Below are 25106 nucleotides of genomic sequence, written 5' to 3' on the forward strand. Positions count from 1 at the left end.
AGACAAATAATAATTAAAAAAATTAATTAAAGACAGCTAGGGATTGTAGCACAGTGGCAGAATACTTGTCTAGAATAAGCAAGGCCTTAATTTCTTTTCTTTTCTTTCTTTTTTTTTTTTGATGCAAACTGCACAAGGCTTTATTGTTGTTTAACAAGCTAACCCCATGTTAGCTCGGGCCTTTCATCCACCTGCCATGGAGGATGGCTAGAAAAGACCGCTGGAAGCGTCTGCATAGAGATCTTGTAGGGCAGCGTAAGGGGAGTGTCTAGGGGTATGCACAGGCTCAGGATTGGTGTGCCTTCAGGCTTGGAGGGCTTGCCCTGTGTTCATTGGTCAATCTGTTGTTATGGCCCATAGGCCCTCCCAGGGTGGATGCTATGCTCTGCACGTCATTGCCGTGCACTTGTCTATAAAGCACACCCAGAGCCGGATAGCATAGCACCACCAGCTAACTTCTGATTGGTTCCTTGCCACGAGGCAGGGATCTGATCTCCTAGTGACTAAGGCAAGGTCACACAAGCATGTGTTCGGCTGTTATGGCTGCCGAAATGGGGAGCTGGTCTCAAGGCCTTAATTTCAAACACAATGTTACAAAATGAAAAAAAAAAAATTAAAGCCAGGCAGTGGTGGTGGTGGTGTACACCTGCTTCTCCTCGGCACCTGTTCTACACAAAGGTTCTGAGACTTACGTTAGCAGTTACCACTGAAAAGGGGAGTCACAATGTTAGACACAGACACTGCAAATCTGGGGTGAACTCAGAGTTGATGATATACCATAAGAAATATTGGAATTAGAGCCCTTTATGCTCTCTGCTTCCTCTCTCTCTGCCTCTCTATGGTGACCGGCCATGGCAGTCAGCCATTTACTCTGTTCCTCTCCTCTTCTTAGTCTCCCTACTCTGTCGGGCCTGTATAATAAACTAGTCAACATGTCAAAAAAAAAAAAAAAAAGAAAGAAAGAAAGAAAGAAATATTGGAATTCTCATTAGAGCCCTGGTGGGAATCAAAGGTGAGATGGAAGCCATAGAAACAGCACATGTTTCTGTTGTGTAGCTGATTATCCTGTATTCAATGATATTTCTATTTCCACCTCTGCTGGATTTGAACTCACAATGCAGTCCATGCAGGCCTTGAATTTGTGATTCTCCTGCTTTAGTCTTCTGAACAGTAGGATTACAGATGTGTGCCACCAGGGTCTTCACCCTCCACCCTGCCCCCCCCCCGGAGTTTTCTTTCTTTTTCCCCCTTTTCATAATAGCCCATGACTGGCTGACTAGATCTTGCTGCCAGTACCGCCTGCTTCAGGAAAGCTAAGAATATTAAAACAACAAGGGGAGAAAAAGGGAGACTACAACTTCTCAGATATAGGGAGTATTTTATTCATATATGTATAAAATTATACTTTAGAATTCTTCTTTTCTAAAAACAGGTAAACTGTAATCCTCCAAATGAAAAGGCTATAGTTTTTTAACCTTGTACACACCATTGTCACAGTTAAACAGTATTTTCAGTTATGGTGGGTGCTGAGGATTGAGCCCGGGACTTCACACCCACACGCAAGCCCTGTTAAACAAGTTTGTTTTGTTTTGTTTTGTTTTGAAGCTGTGAAAAAAAAAAAAAACAACCAAATAAAAAGCTCTTCCACGGCAGCATAAGGCTCTGTAACTGCAGTCTGGAGCCTCAGGATGGCATCAGAAGCCAAGTAAACTGTTGATTCTGCATGAGTTTCTCTTCAGGAGCCACTTCTCTTAACGTTAATTCCTCCTCATAGGTCTAATTCACTGGAGAGGCTTTTCTAGAAATACTTATAATACCATGGAACAGTACAAGTGGATGACAGCCTCAAGTTCAAGACCTGCACCCCACCATCATGCACTTCCCAATAGTATCAACATTGCTAGCCTGCATAAGAACCAACAAGTAACATCGAATAATTTCTGTAAGTCTGAAACATGTAAGGCTCAGCTCCACACACATCTCACACTTGACAGTGAATAACTAAATATTAAGGTGATAAATGTGTTGCCACACCTAAACATTTAAAACTCTATGTAGACTATGTCCCTCCGCCCCCGAGCAGGGTTCAGTTTCCTGTACTGAGGCTAATCTAATCTCAAGTCTCACCTTGGGCTGGGCCACCCTCCCTCACTCTCTTTCCCTCACTACCCAAAACAATGACTCCACCATCTGCTCACCAGCAATGTGGCTACCAGATGAGGGGTGTCATCTACCCAGCCGAGAAGGTGGAGAACTGGACAAAGTCTTCCCGTTCACTAACTGGAGGGCCACAGCCAGCAGTGAGACATCAGGGTCCTCTCCTTGCACCTGGTGTTATTCTTTTCTTCATCTTTGCACTGCAAAGGGCACTAGAGTCCTATAAAACTTGGCCAAAACGTAGGATGCTTTGGTTAGAAAATGCCGATGGCCAAGAGAGTGGGTCCAAACCGGCCTCCTGTGGTTTGGAGGAGAAAGGATGACATGTGGAACACCTTTCTGTAATACACTCAAAGCTACATGATTTTTTTATTGTCATTTATTAAATTGGGATTTGTGTCTTCATGTGGCCAAACCGCCCTAGAAATGGCTTACACTTTGTTGCAATTATCACTGGATGACAGAAAAGAGCACTGGCTCCAGGGTACCTAAGAGGCAGTACATCTGGTGGCCTGCCCTTATGCTGAGGTCACAGGAAATGTAAGTACATTATAAATATTCCTATCCCTTTCCACTGAAAAAGCAAGGCCAGTGAGTGTCTGATAGGATTATTCTTACTTTTAAGATTTACTTTTCTTTTTAAAAGAATGTGTCTGTGTGTGGATTTGTGTACGTGAGCACAGGTAACCATGGAGGTCCATAGAAGGAGTCAGATCTCTTGGAGCTGGAGTTACAGGGGCTGTGGACCACCAGGTGCCGGTGCTGGGAACTGAACTCAGGTGATCCGAAGAGCAGTGCATGCTCTTAACTTTGGAGCCATCTCTCCAGACCATTATCTCCTTTTAAAAAGATTTATTTATTTATTTATTTATTTATTGTATTTCAACATTAAAAGTATCAAATTTCACAAAATATGTTAGGTTTTCTCATAGCTAAAAAACATTTCTCCCTCTCATTGGGGGAAAAAAAATCACAAATGAAATGGACAAAATACACCTTTTTTTTCCCCTGGAGTTTTGAGACAGGGTCTTTCTCCATAGTCCTGGTTGTCCTGGAACTTGCTCTGTAGGCCATGCTGGTCTTGAGCTCACAGAGCTCTGTCTGCCTCTGCCTCCTTAGTGCTGGGATTCAAGGTGTGTGCCACCATGCCTAGCCAAAGCTAATACTCTTGTATAAAGTTTTATGTGCAGAAACTATCACTCACTTTAGTCAAAGGGTAGGTCTGTCCAATTCTATGCAGACAACAAGCCTCTTCAATTCACTCAGAATAACCCAGGTTTTCAAAAGCAATAGTCCTTGAATAAGCTACTTACACTAGTACAAAAATGTGACACTATTAAGAAATACTTTATATTGTAATCTGAACAGTTTGCCCAGTTTTTATAAAGTTCACATAAATCGGGAATCAGAATGTTTTCCATTAAAACTCTATGCTTCATTAGAACTGGAGTACAGAGTTAGCAGAACAAGAAAACCTGCAAGAAATGCATAGAATTGGCATTTAGGTTTTATCTCCCGATTTGGGAGCTTGTGTTTAACAGCTTAAGAAGCACTGATCAAAGCACTGACACATACATCACTCCCACTAGTGGGGTCATGAGTACAGACTTCCCATTTTCAGGGATGAGTGAGTTAATTTAAAAAGCTATACAGGATTAACGCTCCAGTAAACCAGCTACAAAGTGTTATGTACATATATGGATCTGACTATCCCATGTGAAGCTCCAAGATGCAGACAGTTTGGGCGAGACCATGAAGACAGGAGTCCTAGACTTTTACACGGATGACAACAGAGTGTATAATGTCCTTCAGACTGCCTCCTTTATAAATACTTACTTGAGTTTAAAAAAAAAAATCACAAGAATATTTCCTTAACATGAGATAATCCAAACAACCTTCTTTACTTAAAACCAATAAAAACAACCATTTATCAGACAGTTAATAAAAATTCCCGGGCATCAAACACACAAAGGCAGAAAGAACAAAACTCCACACTCTACATTTTCACACAGGTGTGCATTAACTAGGTGATGTTTGGGAGGTAAACCAAACAATTTAAAATTCATGGATTTGCAAGGGCCCAACAAACTGACTCTGGGGCAGGTTAAATATATTTGAGGAAAAAGGTCCAGGCTGTGGTAGAGATTCAGTATACAGTCCCACCCAGAACCAAGAAGAAACTTGTAAAATATCATAAAACCAGACTGTGGGAACGGATTCTTAAAATAATTATATAAAGAAAAGCCAAGAACACCCAAAATATTCTATTCCATATAAGAAACACTGATTGTCTGTTCCCATGTTAGTTTAAAGGATACACAGAACAGTGCAAATTTGTATGTTTTTAAAGATCATTCTCTAACAAATAATGGTGGACAGACAGACATCCCACAGGAAAATCCCTCTGAGGTAACAATTCAGTAAGCTGGAAAACACTCTAAAGTTCATATTGTCCTTTAAAATCACACTGAATATTGAGTCCATTTCATACTGCTACAAATCACAAGGAACTTCAGAAGCATCCTCAATTCTTACATTGTTCCTTAACTGACACCACAAACGCAGATGGGACCAGGGATAAATGATGCACTAGTTGTAAAAACTTAGAGAGGCCTTCTGAAGCAATGACTCTTCTAGTTGTGATCTTGTTCAATGAACAGGGCCTGGTGGTGCTCACCTTTAATCCTTGTGCTTGGGAGGCAGAGGCAAGTGCATCTCTGCGAGTTTGAGACCAGCCTGCTGGTATACATAGTGAGTTCCAGGCCAGCCAAGACTACACAGTGAGACCCTGTTTCAAAAAAAAAAAACAAACAAACAAAAAAAAAAACAAGCAAGCAAGTGAACACACACACACACACACACACACACACACACACACACACAAATACCAGCAAACCTTTCTTTTGTCTCTAATGGCGTACACGACCCCTGAAGTTGTATATCACGCTCTGTGTAGTACCATTTCTCTTCACTGGAACCCTAAGCTTTTCTAATAGCAATGTTCTGTTAGGCTATTGTGAAGACAAAGTTATTTTTTCCAGTTAACTGCATTTTACCCCCAACTTTTCAACAGTTACAATTTATAAAAATGTAGAATCTGAATCTACTTTATTACAAAAGGAAAAGTATTTGTGCACATAATTACTATAGACAAAGGGTTCTGAGAGTTCTGACTGCTCACTCAGCACGAGTGTACCTCCCTGAAGCACACTCACTTATAAAAACATGTTGCCTTTGCCATGTGAAAACCGGGTATTTAGTTCTTGGGACTTCTTTATTAGGGCTTTTTTCTGAGCCTCATCAAACCGATTAACCTTGAGATCTTTATCACGGTCAAATGGTATCCTCTCTTGGTGCTTGTTTTTATCTTCGGCAGCCTTATTCTTTAACTTTTTATGATGAATGTCCATGAGGGATTCTGATCTTCTTGATTCCTAGGGAAAGCAGGACAGAGACAAACACCTTAGTGCATGTAGGTTATTCAGTCTATGCCACAAAGCAGACTGGACCAGTGCATGTGAATGAGAGATGTTTGTAAGCCCTGATGGGGGTTTCAGGATGCAAGACAGCATCTATGAAGACAATGTACAGCTGTGGTAAATAGAATTCAGAAGGAATGAAGACATCTACAAGCTTCATGTAGCAAAAGAATAAGAAAGGAAGGAAGCACAGTCGTTATGGTTACTTAAGTCTTAACAGGAATATAAACCAAGAACAGGGGTGTGAAAGAATGAGCAATTTAATTCCCGCTTCACAGATGAACTGGTCCCTGAAGCCACTCAGGTAGAAAGAGGTGAAGGCATTGACAGAAGCCAAAACAGAAGTGAAATATGAAATAGGGGGCACAGACGTGGCCTAATTTTAGGCCTTAGCAGCTGGCGAATGGCCAGAGCTGAAAGACGTTTGTTTCACCCATGGTTCTGCTTGTTTCTTTTCCCTAACAACCCTCCTTCCTCTTCTCCTCTTAGCTTAGGTTGAAACTCACATTTTCAGGTCTATCTACATACCATTTTCAGACGAGGTCTGTGCAAAAGCAATGGTTTAATAAATTAGGGATTTGCTGTGGACCTCTGAGTAGATTAGCCTGGGATGGAAGGACCAGGGAGGGATGGAGGAGATGGCAGAGCAGCAGCCTCAAAGCTGGGACCCAGGGCTGCACAGATGGCGTTGAAGACTGGTAAAAGCGAGAACCATTTTAAGGTTATTTACAACACCTGTCATTTAGTTGGTCTTTTTTCAAAGATTAAAAGAATACATGAGTGTGATCCTGAGTGGGTTTCTGTGTATCGTATGTATACAAGAGTCCACAGGGGCCAGAAGAGGGAACTGGAGTTCCGGAACTGGAGTTACAGGTGTCATGAGACATTATGGAGGTACTGGAAACTGAACTCGAGTTCTCTGCAAGAGCACTACTAAGCAGGCTTAGCTGCTGAGCCAGCTCTCCAGCCCCTCATTTAATCTTTCCTTTTTTTTTTTTTTTTGAGTCTGAACTAGAAATTTAGTCTTTCTTAAAACTGATTTGTCCTATAAAGCATCTGTAAAGGTGACTTTCCTATATGGTTATTAAGAGACAGGGTCTCAGGTAGCCCAGGCTGGCCTCCAACTTACCTGATGTGTAGCTGAGGCTGACCTTGAACTCCTGACCCTCCTGCTCCACTATCCAAATGCTGGCATTATAGGAGTACTCCACTACACCTGTAGGTGGATGTTATTTTCCTGCCTGACAGTTATTAAATAACCGACACAGTCTTAATATTAATTATAAATTTTCAGCTGATAGCTCAGGTTTATTATTAACTAACTCTTACAACTTAAATTAACCCATTTCTATTAATCTATCAGGGCTTGGCCCATCTGAAACATTTACATAAGCCAGCAGGTTCAGGAGTCAAGTCCCAGCATAGCTGAAAGAACCGTTTGAGAAGTATGTAGACACCTGGGCATGGAGCTGCATCTACCTATGTTCTATATCAACAGAGGACCCATCAAGTTCAAGGTGTAGGACACAGCTGCCCAGGAGAAGTTTGGGGACCACTGCAATGGTGACTATACCCAAAGCCAGTGTGCCATTATAAAGTGTGATTTACCATCAAAAGTTACAAGAATGTACCTAACTGGCACACACAATATGTGTGCATGTGAAAACATCCCCATTGTATTGCATGGCAACAAAGTGGACATTAAGACAGGAAAATAAAGGCAAAAGAATTTTCAGTACTATGACATTTCTGCCAAAAGTAATTACAATTTTGAAAAATCTTTCTCTGGCTTGCCAGAAAGCTCACTGGAAATCCTAAGTGGGAGTTTGTTGCAATGCCTACTCTCACTCTACCTGAGCTGGCTATGGACCCAGTTTTGGCAGCACAGTACGATTTAGTATGATCTAGAGGTTGCTCAAACAACTGCCCTCCTGGATGAGGATGCTGACCTGTGAGAAAATGTGCCTCACAAGTTTAGTGTCATAGGCAACTGTCATGTGATGCCAGTGATGTGGTGTGTGCGCCACCTCGGTTAGCTAAGCAGACCATATACTTCCCTGGGATGCTGAAGGACATGAAGGGGCTTCAGAGTGAACATGGCGGTTAAAACATACCTTCCTTTTCTTGGATTTGCATATTTAGCTGTTTGGAACACAACTGTTTTCTTCCTGAATTTCAAAGACTGCTAGAGCACATCACAATATCCAGTGTGAGACCTTGTTTGTTACTGCCACTCCCATTCCCATTCTTTTTGCTTAGAATCAGAATAAAGTCGATTTTAAATATATATGAGAGAAGAAGGAGGAGAGGAGGAGGAGGAGGAGGAGGAGAAAGAGGAGGAGGAGGAGGAAGAGGAGGAGGAGAAGAAGAAGAAGAAGAAGAAGAAGAAGAAGAAGAAGAAGAAGAAGAAGAAGAAGAAGAAGAAGAAGAAGAAGAAAATTAGAACTGTGCCAGGTGCTAGAGGTGCACGCCTTTAATACCACCATTTAGGAAGCAGAGGCAGGTGGATTGTTGTGAGTTCGAGGCCAGCCTGGTCTACATAACAAATTCCAGGACAGACAGGGCTACAGAGAGAAATCCTGTCTTGAAAAACCAAAACCAAACAAAACAAAAAAACTAAAAGACAGAAAAATATGAGACCAGAAAATATGGAGCAAAGGTCAGAGGGCAGCCTGGGTGATGTAGGAAAATCTCAGCACAAAAAAAGTGGGAAAGAGAAGAAGATGGACAAGAGGAAGAGTGGAGAGGAGGAGATTATATTTTATTGTTTACTCACGTTGTATGAGGACACTTGCTCAGCCAGTCTCTTATCCCTTCCTGACAATACGTTTTCTTCATCTTTCTTACTGAGTGACTTCCTTGTTTCTTGTATTTCCTGAAGAAAGAACACAATAGCATCACTTAAAATAGAATGAAAAAGAAATACTATTAAAGTCATTTAGATTAAATGACAAGAAACTGAACTAAAGCCAGGCTGGTTCAATTCCTCCCAGTCAGAAATAGCTGCATAACTGAGGAGGGACCTGATAGTTCAGGAGCCGGTGATTTTCCCAAGGAAGAGGACAATGGGATTCAAACCAAACCCTCCCAGTCACCCAACTGAAAGAAACTCAGGGTGAGTTTGAACTAACAACGACAAAATGTGGGAAAATAACACACAAGAAATCTTCCACTGTATAAAAGACTATACATATTGACAAAAAAAAAAAAAAAAAGAAGAAGAAAGAGAAAGAAAAGGACACTGTCAGCATCCAATGATGGTATGAGTGTCTACACAGAAAACCCCAAGAAACCTGCCAACAAACTGGAATTAACAGAAGCAAGAACAGCAAAGGCGTGTGACACAAAGTCAAATGAAGACACACACACACACACACACACACACACACACACACACACACACACACGGAAGCCAGGGAGCCTTCAGCCAGACATGATATACATAAGATATGAAGAAGCAAAGAAAGGTAAAAAGCCCTGTGGCAAAATGTAGATGAAGACAAACAAGTTAAGTTATAAGAGCTAGCAAGAAACAAACCAAAGCAAGGTCCAGCATTCATAACTAATAAGGAAGTCTCCATGTCATGATTTGGGAGATGTTCATGGCCCAAATGAAAAAGCTGGGTACAACATAAAACACTTGAAAAGACAGAGTGAGAAACAACAGCCACTGACAGTCCAGGTCAATGGCTAATAAAGCTTAAGTCAGAGAGGGACAAGCGGAGGCTTTGACTATCCCTAGTTAGGTGGGCAGCACATAAACAGCCCATCTCTTGGGTTGGACCAGGGAACATGTGCAGTGCATGTGGACTATCTATTAACCTCATGATAGCCCAGAGAACTAACCAACCTCACAGCAATTACTCAGCCCTTGTCTAGTCTTTGCCATAGACCTATAAAATCCTGAGACAAGAAAGTACTTGGAAACCCCTACCACCCTTGAGAGTTCTAATTTTCTTTAATTTCACACTTTTTCTCAATTTCTCACATCTCTGTAATTCCCCTGAATAAAACTTGTGTCCACTTCACATAATGCCACCAATACTGGTGTTTTCAATCCTCACTAGTGTGAGACAGTGAATTCAGAGCCACCATCCCAAGTCCTGAGGTTAGAGGTACAACTGTTCTAAAGCCCTACATCATTCATACCCTTAAATAATTTCATCTTGTATCTTTGAGAGTTCAAGACAAACTAGACAGAATACATGAACAAAAAACAACAAGAAAAAACAAAAACAAAACAAAACAAAAAACCCGGTTACCTTAGCTTTCCTTTCCCGGTCAGCTGGGGTGTCTGTCCAGACAGATCGGTCTCCGGATTTGTCATCAGCTCTTCTCTTAAAGGTTCTTGGCCCAAGTCCAAAGTCTTTCATTTCTGGAGGAAGCTCAGTCATCCATGATTCTCTTGTGATTGGTTTAGATGAATCCTGTATGAGAAATAAAGTTAAAAACACAGTAGTGGCTGTGCGTGGTGGCACATACCTTTAGTTCCAGCTCTGGGGAGATGGAGGCAAGCTGATGTCTGTGTGTTCAAGGCTACATAGTGAGTTCTAGGCTAGCCAGGGCTACAAAGTGAGACTCGGTCTCAAAACAAAAGACAAAAACCACACACACGTACCCCCCCTATATGTGTATACATTCTATGCTATTTCCTAGGGTTAGAGAGTTGGCTCGGAGGTTAAGAGCACTTGCTGCTTTTGTAGAGGATGGTTCAGTTCGGTTCTTAGTGCCCACATGGTTGCTCACCACCATTTGTAACTCCAGTTCCAGGGGGTCGGACTCCCTCTAACGTCCTCAGACACCAGGCACACGTGGTGAACATACATTCACACATGCAAAAAACACTCATGCACATCAAATACATCAGAAAAAAACCAAAACCCTTTAAAACTTACATCATCTCCTTTGGTTAATTTTTCCTTCATTCTCTGGGCCCTTTTTTCAAACTCTGTTGTTACGCTATAGTTAACTGGTCCTTTTGCAGGCATTGGTCCAACAATATCCTCATCTTCACTGCTTGCTGCTTCCTTTTAAAACAAGACAGTATCTTTATAAGAAGAGACCAATAGGTTACAATGATCTTAAACCACTTGGGATTTAGCTGAAATGGATTATGCATAAACAATAAAACAAACAAAAAGTATCTTGGTAGCCCATCACTTAACAGAGAGCTTTTCCTTGGCTTCCTTGAAGTTGACGGCTCCATAGCATGTGGACTGTCCCATTTCTCTTCCTGTCATCGAAGACCTCATTATATTATTCCTATTCATACGCCAACCCGTTATGCTGCTGACGGGAACCTGGGCTTTGTACATGTTAGGCAAGGACTCTACCCTGAGCTACATGTCCAGGATTTCAACTTTTCTTGATGCAGAGATTCGGCCTTAGAGTTCTTTTCAACATTTGAAACCTATTTTCCTCTCTGTACATGAACAGCTTTTTTGAATACGGCAAGTGAATCAGGGCATTACTATCAGCTTTTATGAAACAAGTACTGTATTAACAGCTCCCAAACACAGATACAGAAGCATCAACAAAATAGTGCGGATAACTGGATACCTCTAGTTCCCTTTTGTTTTAGATTTAACATTTCTTCGACTGAGCTATCCACTTCTACCTTGTCTTCAACACCTGAGATTTCCTTTTCCATGTCTTACATTCTGTTGGTGAGGCTTACCTCTGAGGTTTTTGTTTGACATCCTAAATTTTTCGTTTCCAGTTTTATTTCAGTTTGGTTTTCTTTGTAGTGGTTCTATTTCTTTGTTAAGTTCTACTTTCATGACTTGAATTATTTTCAACATTTTATTCAGCTGTTTGTATTTTCACAGACTTCATTGAGGTATTTATTTATATTCTCTTTAAGGTCCTCAACCATATCCATAATTGCTATCTTAAGGGCCCTGCCTTAAGCTTTCAGCTATATTGCTTTTTCCAGAGCCTGCTGCAATAGGGTAACTGGCTTTTGGTAGAGGAATATTGTATTGGCTGCTCATGTTTGTGCTTTTGTACCAAGATCTAGGCATCTGGAATTACTATGCTTGAGATATTTCTTAGTGTCCACATCAGGCCTGTCTTTGTTGAGTGGGTTTTCTGTTCTCTGGTTGCTGTTGCCCTTTCTGGATTCTGGACAAGTGTGGTGGCTGTGGGGTCCCTGGCAGACAGTGCTTCTGTAGGTTGATTGGTGATAGAAAGGAATGTAGATGGGCTAGGAGGAACGGCTGAGATTGGTTGTGGGAAAGAGCTGGGGGTACTGGGATCTACACCAAAAGACAGAGTCCCCAGGGAATTTAGGTGGGTGGGCAGAGGGACTCCTGCAGGGAGGCTGCTGCAGGACTAAGAGCAAGTCTGAAAGATTCTTATGGAGGACAGGAAGCACAGTGAAAATCACCTCCTGAATCCCAACCCAGTGTGTCAACTGGGGGCCTCCAGCAGAAGGTGTTTCGGCCAGACACAAAGGAATGGAGATGGGCTGGAACAGCATCTTGTTCTGATCATACGGATGATGGTTCCCTGGTAGGATCTGGATAGGTGCGTAATACCCCAAGGCTTATAGTTTGTCTTTGTCCTCAGTAGATTACAATGAATAACAACATGCTTGTCCTTCGATTCTGACAGCTTCTACATCTTATTTTATTTTATTTTTTGAGCTTACAGGATAAGGAGTTCATTTATACCCCTTTCATTTCCCCTTTAACCACTCAACAGTAGCTTCTATCTGGGGCTTTTCTTTTTAAACTCATACAAGTGCAATTAAATAATTGTGTCCCTGCTCTTGTGGCTTACTCTGAAACACACACACACACACAGACAGTGTGATGGGCTCTGGCATTCAACGCCACAGTTGATTCTTACAATAAAACTATGAAATGATATTCTTTTTCCTTTCATCTTGAGGGAATGAATCTTTGAATAAGTCTTTTAAGAAGATTAGAGAGAACTTACATCAAGTTTTAAAACTGGTACCTAAGGATAACCCTTTCAGGACCAGTGTTTTCTGTACTCTCATGAAAGCCCTACCATGCTCTTCTTGAACCCACCTGCTGATGATTTAACCTTAAGCATTGACAGCTTACCTATCCAACAGTAAAACTGTGCTGTCAAAACATCACCCAATTAAAAAAAAAAATACTAACAATTTGTGTGTGTGTGTCTGTGTGTGTGTGTACATATGTGCCAGTGTGCGTGGAGGTCAGAGGACAACACTATGGAGCCATTTCTTTCTTTCCATCTTTACATGCACTTCAGGGATGGGACTCAGGTGCAGCAAGCACCTTTACCCACTAAGCCAGCTCACCGGCCCACAAGAATCATCTTAAGTGTATCTGTACTTTCTGTAGTCTTAATAAACCTTTGTGGCCTAAGGTAAGCAAATACAAAAGGTATGATGAACCTTTAAAAAGAGGTATATTTTTATCTATGTGTATGTTTCTTTGTATGCATATTCTACATATATGTGGATGCACACAGAGGTCGGAAGATCGTATTGGACCTCCTAGAGGTAGAGTTACACCCAGTGTGGGTGCTGGGAACTGAACTTGGGTCCTCTGGAATAGCAGCAAATGCTTTTAACAGCTGAGCTATTTCTCCAGCCTCTATGATAAACTTTTAAAGTTTTAGGAACCATTAGTGTCTGTGGCCAGGAATGGTGGCACATGTTTTTAATCTCAGCACTTCAGAGGCAGAGGCAGGTGGATCTCTGTGAGTTTGAGGGCAGCCTGGTCTACATAGTGAGTTCTAGAATAGCTAGGGCTATGAAGAGACCCTGCCTCAAAAACAAACCAACCAAACAAGCTAACTAATTAACTAACAAACAAAAGCCCCAATTAAAAAAAAACAATAAAACAATAAAAACAAAACAAAACAAAAATCCAGGCTGGGTGGTGGTACATGCCTTTAATCCCAGCACTTGGGAGGCAGAGGCAGGTGGATCTCTAAAGTGAGTTCCAGGACAGCTAAGACTGTTACATGAGAAACTCTGTCTCAAAAAAAAAAAAAAAAAAAAAAAAGGAAAAGAAGAAGAAGGAGGAGGAAGAGGAGGAGGAGGAGGAGGAAAAAAAATCCAACGAACAAATAAAAACATTAGTGTCTGATGGTAGGATATGCTAATACTACTAATAATATTTTGATATCTAATAAGATAGTTTTTATGAAGATAAAATTTCATCACATCTTGCTTTAGAGACAAACATCACCTGATACTGAAAGACAGGATATAGACAGAGGATCAGAGATGCAAACAGAAATAACACTTAATTGAAAATTAGAATCATAGGCCCAAACCCAACCTGGCATAGTACAGCATTTTGATGTCTTCAAAGGTTTATTATCTCAAGACAGGAGAACAACAGGGCAGAGAGTAAGGCCTGCAGAGCCCTGGGCAAAGGTGACCAAATTAGTGTATGAGAGAAATCAGTTGGCAAAGAGGAAGACTAAACACCTCCCCATCCAATTAAATCTGGAAAGTGATACACAAGAGCAGATACTCAAGCGTCTGCAGGTGAACTTGACTCCTACTCCTGTGTGGAGAGTTCAGATTAAGGAGATGTGAAGTATCAATTCTATATAGAATTATTTATAACAGACAGCATAAAAAAGGATGACTGTCTTATACAAATAAGCCGGAGTCTGCACTATGAGACGAAGCAGCCCACCCCAGACAGCAGACCCACTCAAGACACGGACTGTTCTCTTGGTTGGCAGTGGATCTTTTCTAGCAAACCATCTCTGCTTCTGATGCAAACTGTGTTGATGCTCAGTTCCTTGTCTGGGGACACAAGAACCTGGAACTCCTCTGGGGATGCCCACTGAGCTCCAGTATCTGTGATAGCAACCTTACTTACAATCACAACAGACATTATGCACCACACTAGGGCTTTGCCACAGCCCTGGTCCTGTGATCTCAGGGTGGTGGTGGTGGTGATGGTTTCTACCAATAATTACTTTATTGCTAGAAAAACCTACATCATTTGCCTTCTTTGGAGCCATGAAACTGGGGCTTTTTCTAAGCCTTGGGGGGAAACATGGATAATTCAAAGCCATTCACTTTGGTCTCATTGGCACTAACCTGACAGGCTTACCCATGGGCATCTGATACACTTTTGGTCAAACAAACATGAATAGAGAAGCCCACATGAGACCTTATGGGAAGGTTTCCCCTCCTCTATTGCAGTGAAAGCTTTCATTCACTTTAGTGTCTGGACATTGGGAACTGCACGTAAATTTGAAGACTTTGGCAGGCACAACAGGTATAAAGAAAGCACTCCGCTGATGGGAAATTAGCATGCCTAAGAAGACAGAGCAGAAAGATGGAAAACTGGAGATTATGTTGTTAAATTAACCAAACTCATACTGATCTTACTTCTAGACCTCTTATTAGGTGTCACACACTTCCTTCATTTTTAGAGCACAGTGCAGACATCTTGTGATGGTTAGTGTTGATTGCCATGCCAACCTGACATAGTGCACAATCACCTGGGAAGAGCCTCAGTGAGGAACTGGTAATATCAAGGCGGCCTGTGGGCATGTCTCTGTGTGGGGTTATCTAGATTATGTTGATTGAAGTAGGAGAAGCAACACACCATGGGTGGCACCATTCCCTAGGCAGAGGACGGACCTCTCTTGTGTAGCAGTTTCCTCTAAAGCTAAAACCTTCCATCTTGGAGGGAAACTTGTTAAGACACGAAGTGAAAAGTAACAAAAATACCACCCTTCAAAGATAGCACAAATCATAATCCTTGACAATCTTGTTTTGCTAAGGTATCAGGTGTGAGAACACCTTTGATTTCATCTCTGGGTGTTCTATAATTCTCACCTTCAGTTGGTAGTGGGTGTTCAATTCTCACAGTGAGCTGACAATGTGTTCAGAGACTCTATTTGGAGTATCATTTTTATGTGAGCCACATGATTACAGATGCCATTCAGGTTATGAGTTTGTTATACATTTTATTCTTTAAACGAAAAATTTCCAAACCTCTGAGTTGAAGAATGATGACACTTGTCCTGGATCCTCTCTGCCTCTGTCACTTTTTTGTGAAGACTTAATGAAACCAGGTGGCAATGCAGGACCGATCATAGGCCTGAAAATAAAATACACCATTATTATGCTCTCTTAACTTTAAAAAGCTGTTTAGTTTATTCTAAATTTTAGAATAAAAGTGCACAATTATAAGAAACCCAGCCAGTAACAAATGTTAAACCCAAACATTTAACAAATATTAAAAATAAGAATATTTTGTAACACTATTTTTACTAGTATCGATAGCTTTCTACTTCATTTTTAGAAAAATATTTTCATTTATTTATGGGCATGTGTGTGCCACAGTGTGCATATGGAGGTCAGTGGAACCAGGGATTGAATTCCAGTTCTCAGGCTGTGGGACAAGTGCCTTTATCTGCTGTCATCAACTAGATACTAAGCAAATATTTTCAATCTTTTTGATCTCACTGTATTCATGAGGGTGTCTTGTGCTTCATCTTCCACTGTTTTGATATTTGCTATCTACTCAGAGTTCCTTTGGGCCTTGTAATTACAGTCAGAACTACTTAAGCAGAAAGTATGTTCTTCTAAGGACAGCTACAACAGGTACACACATCACTGCCAGCAGTCAGGAGCAAGCACCACAGCAGTACAAACCTACACAGTCCTTGCTAGTAACCCAGCAGTGATGCCGAAGTAAAGAAGAATGCAGCTGGCCCACTGTGGCACGCAGATGAAGCAGAAGGTACCTATTGTGCCAATCACATTTCACTTGGGTATGTTTGTAGTTCCTTAAACAACCCTTTTCCGTGTAAGCCACTGAGATTTGGAGAAAATTAATAGCTAAGATGAACACAAACAGCAAGGGGCTGAACAGGAGCCTAAGACCTGGAATCTTTGATGTCAAATTTCATAATCTTTAGAGTTGGATTATTACCCCATTCTCAGGGAACTGTCATCAATACAAGAGAGATTGCCTCAATACTGAGCCTTTTTGTAGAGAAGAAAATACAAGGAAAATGTGCTTTTTTCTCATTTCATATCCAATATTTCATTTCCAATATTTTCCTCACGGTTCTCATACGCCACTGAACTCCTCAGAGGGATGGACAAGTAGCACCATGTTCACTTAGAGCCTCCCTGACTGGCTTCTTGGCAGAGGGAAACAGTATTGAGAGCCAATAGTTCTGACCCCTTAATAATCTTATTTTGGGTTCATGAACCCTCTTTGTGTATAATAGTTTTGTATATGAAAAGGCAAAGTTTCAAATTATCAGAAAGATTCAATTTGCTGTCATTTACAAGCTACAAGGAAATGCACAAGGCTTTTCCTAAGTATAATTCTTACCAGAGCTACAAAGACATTAAATTTATGACTTTAGAATTTGTGGAGATAAAATCTGTGGCATAATCTTAGAAGATAGTAAACATATTGGACCAGTGAGAAGGAGAAAGCTCAGTGGGTACAGGTTCTTGCTGCCAAGCCTGAGGACCTGAGTTCAATTCCTGAACTCAGAGTGTGGAAGGACGAGAACCAACTTGCACGAGTTGTTCCGTGACCTCCACATGTGCAGGGGTGTCATGTGTGTGTGTCCCACAAATAAATAAAATGTAACACAAAGTTTTACATACAGTAAATGTAATGTAGCTGTGGCATTCTGCAGTTGTATCAGAGGCTTTTTACTCCAATATATGCTACTTTTTATTTCACATATGGGTTTTATTGTCAAAAAATGTTATTTTCTTTTTTACCCTTTTTTTAAAATTGAAAATAGATTTTTCCCATTTAATGTATTTTGATTACAGTTTCCCTTCCTCCAGCTCCTCTCAGATCCTCCTACCTCCTTGCCCCCCAAACATACATCATTTCTCTTTCTCACTAGAGAACAAACAGGCATCTAAAAATAAGATAAAATAAATAAACAAACCAGAATAGGACAAAACAAACAAGCAGAAAAAAAAACAAAAAACAAACAAACAAAAAATGAGCCAAAGAGAAAGCACAAGGAACACATCTAGGGAGAAATCATTATATAAGAGCAAAAGACCTATAAGGTAAAACAATGTCTAGACAAACCACCGAAATGTAATTTTTAAGAAAGAAACTACCATAGACTAAATACAAGTTGAGTACAGCTTATCCAAGATGCTTAGACCATGAGCATTTCAAACTTTAGATTCTGAACTATTTACAGATGCGAGGTAATGAGAAACCCTGGGGAAAGGGTCTCAAGTCTAAACGAGAAAATTAATTTGTGTTTCATATACACAAACAGCCTAAGGCAACTGTATATAATGGGCTAGGTGATAATTATGTGTATAAAACAAGGTTGTGGACACTGAAGAGCAGACTTGTGGTGTGATGCTGGCTGCACTCAAGTCTGGGATTTGGAAGTATTTTGGATTGCAGACTTTCAGGTGAGACAGTCCATCTATAATGAGCTCTTCTGGAAGGAATACAATTTCCTAGGGGCCAGTAACTTATCTATAAAAGGTGAGCAGAAGGTCCTAATTTTCAGGCATTATGAACCACATCTGTATACCTGTATCATCTGCATTACTCTTTAAAGATGTAAAAGTATAGTTTGTTCGGGGATTATATAAAAACAGCAGCAGACTGTAGTCCTGCTATACTTCAAAGAAACAGTTATATGGAAATTAGGAATTGGCATATGAGATCCTCAACTCTGAATATAAAAACAAACAGCCATTTCTTCCATGTGCTCTGACATACTGGCATGCATGTAATATGCATTATATTAGTAAATTGTCACATGCTGTTTAAGCTCCCTGAGAAGCGGTTCTGGAGGTGGGCCCCATTTCAGACCCAAGCATGTTTGTCTTACAGTGTCCTCCAGGACCCCTTGTCCCAGGACAGGCTGGCCTGCACCCTGTGAGACAGGGAAGGGAGAACAGAAAACATCCCCATCTCCAACTGTTGTGACTTTGAGTCCAGAAGGAGAGTTAATCAGTTGGGTAGAAACACTGTTATTGAAACCAGCTTCAGGGTGAATTGTCCTAGCACTTTCCCAGAACAGAAGCCTCTGCTTTATATTCCATGATATAAAGTGTGTGTTGTGAGGATAGCTAATGGGAGTCTCACCCCGGAGGAGACGTTCTGCCTGATTCCTCTTTGTCCAGCAGGGACTCATACTGACCGCTCTCCCCAGTGCTTCTCCAGTCATTCCTGCTGGATGTGTGTGTCTGTCTGCGGACGGTTTACCGTCTATCTTCTGTTTTAGTCTTCTATTCTCACTTGCTACATACTTAATAAACTTACTCATTCAAAACTAAAAGGATGGCTATCATGGGTCAGTCTGTATATAAAACTATACAGCATTATGAACTTTAAAAAACTGGCTGAAGCATTATACATTATTACCTTGGAGGAGAGTCGTCCTGCTTCTTAAATCCAGGAGGGAGGGCTGGTCCAAAAAACCCATCATCATCGTCATCTCTATCTTGATTTCGCCTCTGTTTTCTAAAATTACAGTAGCACAACTTAAGTTAAACAGATGTTAAATTTTTACAAAAAGAAAAGCTCTAATTTTGAAAGAAAACATTAACTTTATATAGATATATAAACACTGGAACAAAATCAATTAACCCTGCCAAATTGAAAATACAATAGTTCTTAATCTTAATAGTTACAATACTTCTTATTCTTTTCCTGTAATTTATCTTCAGTTATTTATTGTCCAGGACTAGATAAGCATTCTGGATCTTGTAGAGAATTCAAGATTCCACTAAATGAAAAAAAATCGCAAGGTCTTTTCAGCCCTTTCTTAGTGAAATGCATGAGTTCGGCTTCTAGCCTCCCTCTCAGAAGCACTGTAAGTTGCCTTTTTCTGTCTCTTAATCTTAAGGGAATCGCATATTTAAATAGAATATCCACTGCATATCAATTTTAAAAAGAAATGCTATGGGCTTACTTATAATATTTAGTTATTTCAATAATATGTTAAGGAAAAAAAGAACCTCTTACATATATTAAACCTTACTAGGCTGGAGATGTAGCTCAGTGGCAGAGAGCTTACTTAGCCTGCTCAAGGTCATAGGTTTGATTTCCTAGCACCATACACACAAATCTTACTAATTCATTAATTCATCCATTCATTTCAGGGATCTCCTTATCTACACACTACTAGAATAAGCTCCTTTTTATTTTTTTGGAGACAGGGTCTTACTATGTAGCCCTGGCTGGCCTTTAACTCATATAGATCACCTGGCTTAGCTTCTGAAGTGCTGGGGTTAAAGGTAGGTACCACCACAAGCAATTAGAATAAGTTCTTTATACAAGATGTAGATGGTGTGACATGCCAGATGAGAAGACATTTTCCCCGAGGTGAACAAATGCAAGCACAGTTCTCCTAGTAGCCATTGTCCAGCCAACTTGGGAGAGGTGTGAGGCTTGCTTCACTGTGGAATTCAGAGACTCACCTGGCAGTTGGACCAGTGTCATTTTCTTCAGACTCTTGATTTCCTTCTTCAGACAAAGAACTGCTGTCCTCATCACTGTCTGAGGAGTCTGAGCTGCTGCTTCTGTAATTAGGAGGCAGAGCAGGCCCTGCAACTACACAAGGTTGGAATTGTTAGAACTCTTTCACTGAGTCCTCCTGGATGCAGTTTTCATGGCCACAGCTGGCTAGCATTTACTATGGACTTTACTCTTCCAACTATCCACCTACCAACCCATCCACCCATCAGTGACAGAGTAAATACTCCTAAAGAAACAAATGTAAAAAGATCAGTTCAAAAGTGTTGTTATTGAAACAGTAAAAACAGGTCTGTGTGGAGGGAGGACAATTTGGAAGACAGTGGCCAGGGAAGGCCACTTTGACAAGACATTTGGGTACACTTAAGTGACGGGACAACAATGGTCATATAGCAATCCAAAAGAACATCCTAGACCAGGAATTCTCAACCAGTAAGTAACCCCTTTGGGGTTGCATATCAGATATTTATGTCACAATTCATAACAGTAGCAAAATTACTGTTTTGAAGTAGCAATGAAAATAATTTTATGGTTGGGGGGTCACCACAACATGAGGAACTGTATTAAGAGACTGAAGCATTAGGAGGTTGAGAACCACTGTTCTAGATAGAGAAAAAGTCAGCAGAAGACAACACGCTGTGCATTCTCCATGGAGAGAACAAGCTGATGCTCCAGGCTGAAGAGGCCAGTGTGTCTAACACAAAGGAAGGCAAGGCTGCATTGTTAACCTGCCTGTGCTACTTTGTTGCTCTGTCGAATGAGGCTGATAAAGTTTAAACCAGGAATCCTCACTAGAAGGAAATACTCTAGAATGCTATACAGATGAACCTTGAGGACATCATGAAAAGTGTAACAGATAGTTACAGAAACCCCCGACTGTTTGGCTCCACTCACAGGAGGTACTTAGAGCTCCACATTCATAACACAGAATTCGTAGAGCTGTGGGAAGGAAGGGATGGGATTCAACAGATTTTAGTTTGTGAGATGAAGAGTTTTATCAACGAACAGTGGCTACATAAACAGTATGACTATAACAAATGCCACTGAAGAGTATGCTTAAAAAATGGCTAATATAGTAGACCCTATTAGTATTTTATGAGAACATGAAAGAAAAAAAAAATAGTGTCTTAGTTAGGGTTACTATTGCTGTGATGAAACACCATGATCAAAAACTTGTGTCAAGCTTACAAAAGACTTGCAACCAGTACAGTAACACTTGCACATTCATATTTATTGATGTTCTACTCACAATATGGAGGAAATGGAGCTGGCCTAAATGTTCATCAACAGATAAATAGATAACAGAAATATGGTATAAAAACACACAATGGGATTTTATATTGTAAAATTTTCATTTTAAGAAAAATGAAATCATGAAAGTTATAGGAAAATGGATACAACTGGAAAATATTCTATAGTGAGGAAACCCAGTTTCAGAGAGGCAAATATAATATGTTCTCTCTGATAGGAGCAGCATGGCTTATAATGCTCACATACGTGTATATAAATGGGGTATGTATGGATATAGGCTCTGAAACTAGAAAGGAGACCACAAGGGGGTTAAAAGAGGCACTGAGGAATGGGGACACACATGACACATGAAAGGAAAAAGGAGGTTATGGGTGATGGGTGAGGAATGTAAGAGGTGTGAAGGCAATGTGGAGAAGAATTAACAAACAACACTTTTGTTTTAAAATGTCATAATGAGGCCGGGTGGTGGTGGCGCACGCCTTTAAGTCCCAACACTCAGGAGGCAGAAGCAGGTGGATCTCTGTGAGTTGGAGACCACCCTGGTCTACAAGAGCTAGTTCCAGGACACCCTCCAAAGCCACAGAGATCACTTACATGAGAAACAGATAACCAGATAGGACTCTGCAAATCCAGTCTCAGCAGCACTCTGATACCCGACCGGAACCGGGAAGAGAACATCTCTCCTCTCTCAGCCCTTTATCCTACATGCCTCCTAGGTACCTGTGACCACACCCAAAGGGAGTGGTCAGTGGTACAGGTAAGTAGATCTTCTTCCTACACACACCCACACTCATGAATATAAATAATGAAACCTAAGGCTTTGTATTATAATTTTAAAAACTCTACAAATCAAAAGACCAACAATTCAATAGAAAATGAGCAAAAGACTTTATCATAGCACAACAGTAAAAATTATTAAAAAAAAAGTGGTCAATTTCATTTGTCTCAAGGAAATGCAAATTTAAAGTACCATAAAATTCTGCTTCAGAACACTAGATTAAAAAAAAAAAAACAGAGAAAAATTATGAGGAAGAACATGGAAGAATCAGATTCCCATACTTGCTGAGGACTTTGGTAAATTGGTAGCATTCTGAAGCTGAGGTATTAAAAGGAGACACACACACACAATGTATACTGGCACTCTTTATAAGAGTTTAAAAAAAAATCAAAACACAATCTACTCAATGTCTGCCACCATTAAAATATGTAAATAAGTTGCAGGGTATTTACTCAATATAATTCACTCATACTTTTTAAACCTCAATTGAGTGGAAACTTCTTAATAAAGAAAGAATAAAAGAGACAGGGTTTCTCTGTGTAGTCCTGGCTGTACTAGAACTCACTCTATAGACCTTGAAGTTGGAGATCTACCTGCCTCAGTCTCCCAAGTGATGGGATTAAAGGTGTATGCTACCAATACCCTGCAATAAGAGGAATTAAAAAAAAATAGCTACACTAAAACCAACATCTGTAAGGAAGACTTACAGTGGAAACAGTCTCTGGGTAGCCAGAAAAGGAAAATAAGATTTAGAAATAGTTGCAATATTCCTTCAGTTTTGTTCTTTCCCAACTATAGTCACTGTTATGATAAAGAGCGTGGGGGACCTTGGCGTATTCTGCAGCAGCCAAGGGTGACCGAGGTGGGGGACAAACATACCAGGCAGACAGAGCTTAAGTGAGAAGTTTTATTAGAAAGGGGAGGGAAGTGGGGAGAAAAGAAAAAAAAAGAGGTAAAGAGACACACAGAAAGAGACAGAGACAGACAGAGAGAGAGACAGAAGAGGGAGACAGGAAAAGTCCTGTTTGTCCCAGGGGAACAGTGGGAAAAGAGTGTAAGGGGGGGGTCTTTCTTTTAAAGGGGTCCTTTGCACCTGTGCAGACTAGCAGTTATGGAATCCTGGGCTGACCTGAGTACTGCTTGAGTGCTTTCTGCCAGGTGACAGGGGCAGGCCAACATAATGCCCGAATCCTTACAGTCACTCCCAGCCTACACTGGAACAAGCGTTAAAGACAGAAGAGCATGAAAGAATGAGAGGAGGCATTGGTGTATATAGGACATGTGTATTGCATGGTAAGGTTACAAGACATAGTGAAAAGGTGGAGACTGATGTCAGCAAATTATTTCAATAGAGTGTCTTGAATATTAGTGTAATTGGGCAGAGAAAAACCCTCAAGGAAGATGTGACAATGGTCAGGAAGGTGATACTTTTTTTTTTTTGGCTGTCCTGGAACTCTCACTCTGTAGACCAGGCTGGCCTCAAACTCACAAAAATCCTCCTGTCTCTGCCTCCTGAGAGTTGGGATTAAAGGTGTGTGCCACCACTGCCCAGAAGGTGCTGCTTAAACTGGGATTTGAAGGATGTGTTGGAGTTGTCAGGCATATAGGTACAACTGGAGCGGAGAAAAGAAGCCTATCATTAAGGAAGCATGAACTCTGTCTATGTGAGCACTGGGCTGTGTGTGTGTAAGACGGATTGATAGAATGAGAAGCCAGGAAGTCAGGTCAGAGACAAAAGAGGCATAGGATCTTCGGCAAGGGTCTTCTAACTCCGAAGGAATAGAGATACTAGGTTCTAATTTTGGTTTCATCACTGTGTGACTTAGGCACCAATTCTCCGGTCGCTGTCACCACTTGTAACATATGTTGTGATAAAGAAATTAAAAGACCCTAACTAAGCAAGAGACCTCTGACCCTAGGCTATGGGACAGGAGGCCATAAGCAGTTCCAAAAAAAGAAAAGGGAACGCCAGCTCATCACCAATTGTATAAACACCGGCCCCTAGCCCATTGTCTCTAAGAAAACTAGGAACTAGATGGTCTCTTGATCTGCCGGTCATAAATCCCCAGACCACAGGACGTGTTAATCAGCCCTCAACTAAAACAAACGACAGTTATAGCTTCTTTGCTCAATACCTATTACCTTGTGAGAACCCTGTATAAAAACTTTGTAACTTTACATGAAACTTTGTAACCTTGCATGAAACTTTGTAACTTTATATGAAACTTTGAGATTTGAGATCATGGGTCTCATGACCCCTTCCCTCTTTTTTACTTCCCCTTTTGCTCTTTAGAAATACCTTGCATGTATGGTTCGGGGCTTCAACTCTCCCGACGGTGTTGAGCCCCAGCTAGCTGGTTTTCCTTGGAAATAAACAAACCTTCCTGTACTTGCATTCGGGTGTCGCTAAGCTCCTTGAAGCCTTGGGGTCCCTCTCTTGTTGGGCACAACAATGTATCGTGATCTTTTGTTACACAGTTGATGGAAGGGCTAAACAGACGACCGGACGAAGACTGATCAGTTGGCACAAACCTGTTCACGGCACAGTCTGGCTCATGTTAATGGCAAACGGGGACTGTATCGTTCTTTTAATAACGATCAGGTCCCCAAACACTCCTTTGTGCACAGCTTGCTCCTCTGGGCTGACCGCGCCCACTCTGCCGCGCTCGCCAGCCCTTCCCACGAGAGCAGGAGCCTGCTGCAGCTTACCCGGGCTCAGGTCGGCCTCCTCGTCCTCAGTTGTCGCGTGCTCCTTGAAGCCTGGAGGCAGTGCCGGTCCAATCAGGTCCCTAGCCATTCGCTGAGACGCACAGTCGCCCAGCGGCCAAGCCAACCTGCGCTCGCAGGTTAAACCCAGCCTCGACAGCAGACCAAGCTAAGCAGCCAAGGCCGCAGGTTTTTCCGGCTCCGACTGATGACGTAGGCCTGAGACCGGCCCATAGGTCAGACGGGCCGTAGCGGAAGTGACGC

At 41.2% G+C, this 25106-nt stretch overlaps 1 protein-coding gene and 1 pseudogene across 1 annotated transcript; one reads left to right on the forward strand and one right to left on the reverse strand.

Annotated features, from left to right (window-relative positions):
* Positions 1-1611: 1611 nt before the first annotated feature.
* Gpalpp1 (GPALPP motifs containing 1) lies at positions 1612-25055 on the reverse strand. Its single transcript, XM_027390120.2, has 8 exons — positions 24846-25055; positions 20053-20185; positions 18995-19093; positions 15607-15712; positions 10532-10663; positions 9899-10063; positions 8413-8511; positions 1612-5591 (listed from the first exon to the last, which is right to left on the reverse strand). The coding sequence occupies exons 1-8, from the start codon at positions 24931-24933 to the stop codon at positions 5373-5375; spliced, it is 1041 nt and encodes a 346-aa protein (XP_027245921.1). The 5' UTR covers positions 24934-25055; the 3' UTR covers positions 1612-5372.
* LOC118239633 lies at positions 6319-7591 on the forward strand (annotated as a pseudogene).
* Positions 25056-25106: the final 51 nt, after the last annotated feature.

Source organism: Cricetulus griseus (assembly GCF_003668045.3).
Source record: "Cricetulus griseus strain 17A/GY chromosome 1 unlocalized genomic scaffold, alternate assembly CriGri-PICRH-1.0 chr1_1, whole genome shotgun sequence".
Lineage (NCBI taxonomy): Eukaryota > Metazoa > Chordata > Mammalia > Rodentia > Cricetidae > Cricetulus > Cricetulus griseus.